General features: G+C 53.8%; 1 protein-coding gene across 1 annotated transcript; it reads left to right on the top strand.

Annotated features, from left to right (window-relative positions):
- Window positions 1-64: 64 nt before the first annotated feature.
- LOC104131257 (beta-2-glycoprotein 1) lies at window positions 65-1,985 on the top strand. The gene is made up of 3 exons (XM_009644409.2): window positions 65-239; window positions 598-797; window positions 1,039-1,985. The coding sequence occupies exons 1-3, from the start codon at window positions 98-100 to the stop codon at window positions 1,207-1,209; spliced, it is 513 nt and encodes a 170-aa protein (XP_009642704.2). The 5' UTR covers window positions 65-97; the 3' UTR covers window positions 1,210-1,985.
- Window positions 1,986-7,812: the final 5,827 nt, after the last annotated feature.

The raw sequence follows: 7,812 nt of genomic DNA, 5'->3' as shown, positions 1-7,812 counted from the left end.
GTCCCTGGGGAAGGGCAGCAGCCAAACCCACCGCTCCCAGCCCTGCTCTCTTCCCGCAGTGGTCCGGTGCCCCAAGCCCGTGGTCGAGAGGGGAAGGATGACTCCGCAGAGGTTTACGTTTCCCTATGGGACGGCTGTGAGGTTCTCCTGTGATGAAGGCTTCAAGCTGCGCGGTGATGCTGAGAGCCGGTGCCTGGCCGATGGTGCCTGGCACCCTCCCCTGCCCACTTGCCAGCCAGGTGGGTACAATTTTTCTTGCCAGTCCTGTGTAAAGGAGGCTCAGGAGACGCCATCGTTACTGACTTTCTCTTCAGCACGTGTTCTTACTGACAAATGTCATTCTGCAGACTCTTGCATAGGAATTGAGATGTCAGAAAACAGCAAATGCGTAACACCTCTCGGGGGCTCTTCTGACCTTCACCCTTCCCTCTTGAAGGGCCTGGGGAAGGAACTTTGCTTTAATGCTTGATTTCACAGCTCCGCAGATTTAAGTTCACCTGCACTGACTCAGCCTTCACTGTCTTTGTAGGGTGTTTTCCACCTCCGTAACGATGATCCTCTTGCTGAGCTGCCTTCTGCTGTGGGTTTTCCTTTCAGTTCTGTGTCCGCAACCGCAAGTGGCCAACGGAAGACTAAAAAGCCCTTCGGGTGGTAAGACGTGGTACCAAACAAATGAGACTGTTACCTTCGAATGCCTTCATGGATACCACTTTTCAGCCGATGGAAGCGTGTCTTCAGAAGGCTCTCAGACAGCCACGTGCTTGCCTGATGGCAACTGGACACTGCTGCCCAAGTGTGTGAGTACCACAGCCGGGCTGAGCTCCTGGATGGAGGCTGCTTGATTGCCAATATGAAAAATAACTGCTTGACCTTCTTAAAGGCTTTTGGTTTATGGTACCAAAGGGGGGTGCAGACTGCATTGGGGCAGCGCACGGCAAGCGGGACCGAAGCTCAGGAGTGGGTGGCTCTCCATCGGCTGCAGTGCAATCTCACGTGCTTTTTTCTGGCTTGTGTTTGTTTTGGTTTACTTTTTAACAGAAGGGAGAAGGTGACGCTGATGTATGCGAAGAGATTCACGATATCAAAACTGTCTTTGACTGCGGTGTGCCTATAGAAGAACTGAAAACTCTGCTGGAAATACAAAAACTCTTTCTGGAGATTAAAAAACTAAAGGTAGAACTAGGACACTTGAACGAGGGAGTCATCTAACGATCACTGTTGGTGAACATGCAGCTCATGTGGTCACAGCACCTATAAGGCGGCTCTCGGTGACTTTATGGTTCATGCTTGCATGCACGTAGCCAGAGAAATAATAACCAATGTACGGGGGACTGCTTTGGCCTTGCTGGATGCTAGAGCACAGAGGGGGGTTTGCTCTTTTCCTTGAGTCTGACAAGCTTGATTTGCTACTGAACAAATGTGTTCTTTCACGTTTTATTTTAGGAAGCATAGGAAGTGGGTCAGGTTGGAGGGGGCTCAGCACCCTGATCCAGGTAAAGGTGTCCCTGCTCACTGCGGGGCGTTGGGCTAGATGGCCTCTAAAGGTTCCTCCCAACCCAAAGTATTCTGTGATTAAATTGAGCTTCTTTGAGTCACTGCCTAAACTGTGCTAAGCCAAGAGAAGGGGGACTGCAGTCCACACAAGTAAATTCCAGCTGAGATGAGTGCCTGGCTCTCTGGAGGTGCCTCTGCTGTCATCCTCCAGTGGCTTGTGCAGGGCTGCGTCCTCTGCCTGTACCGAACTCACCCTGCTACAGCATTAGCACACTTCTATCTAGAAACAGGAGTGAAGAGAGCATTTAACTATGCCGTTTCCTCTTAATCTGGCTTGTGATTTCTATTCATCTGGTTAAGGGCAGTTACATATAAGAAGTGCATTTGTAAAGGCTTCTATTCCCTTATCCCTGGACTTAAAACAGGCGACAGGCAGCATGCTCGACAGAGATCTGTGGTGGTGTTATCTTCCATGTGCCTATTTCCAGCAAGCAAATGCTAAGAATAGGTGTAAGTTTAAGTGTAGAGAATCAGACAGTAACGATTGCTCTTATGACTTAATGAATGACGATCAGTTTATGTAGCTCTGTGATGCCGCAATTACTCCTTCCCTCCCGGATCGCAATAAAGATGCAAGTGTAACCATGGGTGTCTTGTAATCTGTCACACTGGCTGTAAATGAGGCAGATTTCCAGTGTGGTCCAATGGTTGTTCCGACTGAGAGCCGAGCCCTGGCAGCCCGGGTCGGTGCTCGGGGAGCCGCAGCAGGCACGGCACGGCGAGCGGCCACGGGGCTGGGGAGCAATCCTCTCCTGCACAAGCAGCTTACGGCGCTGTACCATTGCCGGACACGTGCTTTTGGGAGTTACTAGAGTTACTTTAAATCTTACTAGAGCCTCACCCCTAGGGGAAGAGGTGGTGTCTCCCATCTTTACACAGAAAGATGCTTTGATGAGGCAGCCTGTGCTTCACCGCGTCCTGGTGAGGAGCTCCCAGACCCACGCTGGGTCTCCCTGCGCCGCAAGGGCTGCACCCCCCTGGTGTGACACCTCGCTCTCCTCCGCCTTGTGCGCACCCGGGACTGCAAACGAAGTGTCTCGCCTCCCTGTGCGAGGCTTGAAACCCATCAGCATTAAGAAGAAGAATTGGGTGTTATGTCCCCTGTGTATCTAAGGCTGTGTTTGGGTGGTCTCGACTTGTCAGATGGGATCTTTCAGAGCATTAGTCAGTGCGCAGATGTATTCGCTCACACCCGTTCCTAATTGCCAATGAGTCAGACCATCAAGGAAAAAATTAACAAACAAAAAGGATAACGCTTTTGGGTTTTGTTTGACTGACTCTGCTTATGGAAGATCTGTGTTGCGTTACCTGCCAGCAAATTATTAAGTAGGCATTTCCCTACCCTGGGGCTGAGGGGGATGGGGGGGGCGTCTTTTCTGCTCTGGTGAGATTTGGTTTTGGTAAATCTGTGCTAGTCAGTGCTCACTGCCAATCTCAGGTGAAATGAAAAGGGTTGAGTTATTCCCCCATCCCTTACACTGGGGCAGGGGGCTTTACCCAAGCCCATGGATGACAGTTGTCCCCCACCCCTGGCTGCTCTCTGTGTTCCTGATCCATGGGTGTTTCCCAAGCTCCAGAGGCTTGGCTGAGTCTGCTGCATCTCCTCCCAGCTTCAGTAACAGCTCCTTGGAGCCGACAGCTCTTGACAGACGAGCTCAGAAATTGCTGCAATGAAGTCTGGAGAACCAGGATGGGGGAAACACCCAAGCACCCTGAGCTGTGGAGCACCCGCTGGGGCATGGGTGTCTGGGCACCCCACACTGCTCCTGGCCTTGCTGATGCTCCTAGGCATGCCGGTGGCTCGCGGTGAGTACAGGGATGTGGGATGTGTGGGGAGCACCAGTGAGACCTGCCCAGGTCCCACCATGCTGCTTAGGGGTTGGAGAAGGCGATGCCACCATCCCCAAGCCTGGGGACCCATTGCTTGATGCTCTCACGGATGCAGCCCTGCCTGGTGCCTTTGCCCAGAGGGGAAGCCTGGGCCCACCCAGCTGCAGTGCTGGGATGCTCGCTGAGGCTGGGGAAGGGGCCAGGGAATGGGGTCCTCACCCGAGGAGGTCTTCTCCTGCTGCAGGTGACTGTGGGCCCCCACCTCGCATGAACTACTCCAGACCATCCAGCGACGAGCACGCCAGCAGCTTCCCTGTCGGATCCCGGGTGACATACACGTGCCTCAAAGGCGCCATCAAGATCCCCTGGATGTCGGACACGATGGAGTGCCTGCCCGGCGCGCGCTGGTCGAAGCTGCCCGAGCCCTGCGGCCGTAAATACCTCCTGTCTCTGAAAGGCGGCCCCTTCGCCTCTCTCTCGCTTGGCTTAGCGTTCCTGCCACCGCGGCTGCTCCGCAATGCCACCACCCACCCTGGCAAGGTGCAAACCTGCTTCCCTTAGCTGCTCTTCGTCGGAGCTGCTGATGGGTGCAGGGTCCGTGCCTGCCGCTGAGGGGGGGTCAGCCCAGGGTGCTCGCATGCCCCCCGAGCCCGGGCGGGCAGAGGCTGCGCAAGCGGCTGCAGCGTGCGCTGCCCCCCCAGCACACACGCGTGCCTCCTTATTTCAAGGCCAGGTTGGAGGGGGCTCTGAGCAACCTGATCTGGTTAAAGACGTCCCTGCTCACTTCAGGGGGGGTGGGCTAGATGGCCTTTAAAGGTCCCCTCCAACCCAAAGCATTCTATGATTCTAACAGCTTTGCCTGTGCGCTTAATGCATCCTCATCCGCGCTTTGCACAAGGTGCATTCAGCAGAGCAGCAGCCTGGGATGAAAGCAGAATTAACCTGCGATGAACGCAAGGAGCTTTCCCAAAGCACCGCCGTGAGAGCATTTCGGTGATCCCCAGGTTTATTTTGCATGCCTCCTGTCGGGGTGGCTCTTTCAGGCTCGCTTTCCTTGACTGCCAGGGAGCTGTGCTGCCCCGACAAGGTTGAGGTTTGCTGTCCTGTCCGAGGCGGACGAGAGGATTAATTTCTTTCCTGTTGGGAGCAACGTGAGCTACGTCTGCCGCCCCGGCTACGAGAACACCTCGGAAAGTTCCCCCACCAGCACTTGCCTTGAAAACCTGGCGTGGTCGGATGTGGCTGAGCTCTGCAGGAGTGAGTATCTCTGCCCCGCTCCGCTTGCCGAAAGGTGGCTGTGGAGCTCGGGGCAGGTCAGGTGGCTCGTTACCATCCCAACAGCTACATGCTTCAGACAAAATTAGGTGGATATTCCTCAATATTCATACTTGAGACTGAACAGCGGGAGTATCAATAGTGTTGGGGATTTTTTTCTGCTGGCATGAGCAGATTGGTTTGGTTCTCATGTTAGGAAATATGTTTGCATCTGGACACAGCATATGCACAGGACAAATGCTCATTTGCCATCCTAGCACTGAACTTCAAAATGAAGACAAAGCACGTTTCTTGGTGAAATCCGTGTAATATTAAGCCTGATGATCTGACAGCAATACATTTTTCACAGTCGAGTAACTTATTGCCAGTCTATTGAGCTGGAGAGATCTCTGCAAATATTCTCCTCTGCCCTCCGGGGAGATGGTTACTGCCGCGGGCACGGGGCCCTTGTGGGATCCACACCTTCCCCCGCAGCTCATTCTGGCACCCGTGGGAAGTAAAACGCTTTGGTACCTTCGGGTATAACCCTCCACGTCTGTCCCTTATTTGGCCTTTTTTTATTTCCCCGTCGCGGTGTGTTGCCACTAACGCCGGCCTCGCTCTCTGGCAGGGAGGTCCTGCGGCGAGCTGGGACCGCTGCCCGGCGGCAGGATGGTCGCTCTCACGGACTTGGGGTTCGGAGCAAGAGTGAACGTGTTTTGTGAAGACGGGTGAGTCACAGGGCAACGCCCCCAGCTCCAGTACACACCAGTGCTGATGCTGGAATACAACACTGGTCCAGAGCAATGAACTTGTGGACATGGGATGGGCGGCTGTTTCACAATATATCGTTCTTATGGTGTTGCTCAGTGAGGAGCAGGGGGCTGCTTTTTCCCACTTGAACAACAGCTTTGGGCTGGAATGGAATAACGCTGGAGGGCAGGGTCTGAATTTACGGCTGCCTTTTCCTTCAAGTGTCACCTGGGGGAAGTTTAACTCCCCCGGGGCATCTATATCCCAATAGAGCCCGTTGTACCATCAGTTTATAACTCTAGACTTCAAAACAGGTTACTTAAAATATTTCAATTTAACATATTTAAGATACATTGGATAAAAAGGGGCTACGTTTGAATTTTAAAAATTCAGTGATGTCCAGCTAGAAACCGCAGCGAAGCCCGGTTTCCATCAGCCGGTGACCTGACTCACGCTCCCTGCCTGCTTTCAATCAGGGCACATATGCAGCGCACTGACTTGCAAAATTAAACTCTTAGGACTCCAGCTAGCATTCCTCCTTCCCCAGCAGGAGCTGGCTGGCATCATCCACTTGTTCTGTCAGTCCTTGCAGCTGCTTCAAATGTAACCGAGCCATTTTTCCTCCAGATGCTCCCTTAGGAAGGACTTTGGGGAAATGACAGCATACCCCACTCCTCTGGGGTTCAATTAATCTTCAGCAATATGCGTCAGGGTGGGGGATATTGTTATCCATCTAAGCAAGATCAGATACTGTCAATCGTGTCCGAATGATGAGGTTTTTTGAACAGGAGGATGTAATTCAGAGATTAGGAAAGGTGTTGGTGCTGTCAGGACAGGGTGTATTGGCTTCCAGCAAGCCAATCCAAAAGCCACTTCAGTGATGTGTAGATCCCTCTTGCCCCTCGCTGGTCCCTGCTCTATGTAGTGGACGCATTTGAGTATCTTCAGCCCAGAAGCCAACCCTACCCTGGGCTGCATCCTCCGCAGCATGGCCGGCATCAAGGGAGGGGATTCTGCCCCTCTGCTCTGCTCTGGGGAGACCTCCCCTGGAGCCCTGCGTCCAGCTCGGGAGCCCTCAGCACCAGGAGGACATGGACCTGTTGCAGCGGGGCCAGAGGAGGGCCACTAAAATGCTCCGAGGGATGGAGCCCCTCTGCTGTGAGGCCAGGCTGGGAGAGTTGGGGGTGTTCAGCCTGGAGAAGAGAAGGCTGCGGGCAGAGCTGAGTGCGGCCGGTCAGGGCTTCAAGGGGGCCCAGAGGAAAGGGGGGGACAAGCTTTTTAGTAGGGCCAGCTGGGACAGGACAAGGGGGGATGGTTTTAAACTAAACCAGGGCAAGTTTAGACTGGATCTAAGGAAGAAATTCTTTAAAATAAGGGTGGTGAAACTCTGGCAGGGGTTGCCCAGAGAGGGTGTGGAGGCCCCATCCCTGGGAACATTCCAGGCCAGGTTGGACGGGGCTGTGAGCAACCTGATGTGGTTCAAGGTGTCCCTGCTCCTGCAGGGGGGTTGGGCTGGGTGACCTCTAGGGGTCCCTTCCAACCCAAACCATTCTATGATTCTATGATCTTCCAAGACCAGCTGGAAGGTACACCAGCAGCCTGCTCCTGTTTGCTGTTCTGGTAAAACTTTCACAAACCAGTGACACCCTTACAACCCAAAAGCGATGTCCTAGGGGGAAGGTGGCACTGAAGGAGCCTGGGCCCCCTGCCCTTGACCACCAGCACTGAGGGCTGCGGCACATCCAGCTAATGGACCTCAGTAATGCAGCACCGCCGCGAAGCGGAGCAGCAGCCAGGGGCTGAGCCGCAGCCTTTAGAGGTGCTGGGTGGGCTCAGGAGGGAGCTCCTCGCCTCCTCGCCTCATCCTGGTGGGTGGCAGTCGCGTGGGAAAGGAGCTGGATGCCCGCAGCCTGAATCGCAGCAGTGTTCTCCAGCAGGAAGCAGGGAGGGAGAAATAGTCCCTGATTCAGCAGCACCGAGCCCGATGCATCCGTGTGGGAATCCACATCGAACCCTGGCGCTGTCTGGCATTCACTGCGTGCTCTGCTGGCCACCAGCTACGGCTTCCCCCGTCCTGGTGATGGGAGATGCACTTTGCAGTGAGTCAGAGGAGAGACTCGCCCAAAAACAGATTAACAGGGAGCCCGGCAGAGAGCAAGGTGAAGGAGCTTTGCTGTTAACCAGCCTGTATCCGCACGTCTGCTTGCTTTAAAACTGCCTTTCCTACACTCCTGATCATCCTGGTACCGGGGGAAAAAATTGTTCTTGGTTTCTGGCTAGTTACACAAATTTTTCTTTCCTTGTGTCTTTTCCCTTAGGTACAAATTAGAGGGCAGTCATTACATCCAGTGTCAGCTTAAAGGAACCGATGTTGAATGGAGTAAACTTCCAACTTGCGAATGTAAGATTAATCCAACCTTA

The sequence above is a fragment of the Egretta garzetta genome, unplaced genomic scaffold, assembly GCF_000687185.1.
Source record: "Egretta garzetta isolate BGI_Z169 unplaced genomic scaffold, ASM68718v1 scaffold588, whole genome shotgun sequence".
Lineage (NCBI taxonomy): Eukaryota > Metazoa > Chordata > Aves > Pelecaniformes > Ardeidae > Egretta > Egretta garzetta.
Note: the sequence above shows the minus strand (reverse complement) of the source record. Positions and strands in the feature narration are given on the sequence as shown.

Excerpts from the sequence above, each read along its gene's own strand:
- LOC104131257 (XM_009644409.2), top strand. The coding sequence starts at position 98 with ATGACTCCGCAGAGGTTTACGTTTCCCTATGGGACGGCTGTGAGGTTC. Across the intron at positions 240-597 it reads CCTGCCCACTTGCCAGCCAG|TTCTGTGTCCGCAACCGCAA; the intron begins GTGGGTACAATT and ends TTTTCCTTTCAG. Across the intron at positions 798-1,038 it reads GGACACTGCTGCCCAAGTGT|AAGGGAGAAGGTGACGCTGA; the intron begins GTGAGTACCACA and ends ACTTTTTAACAG.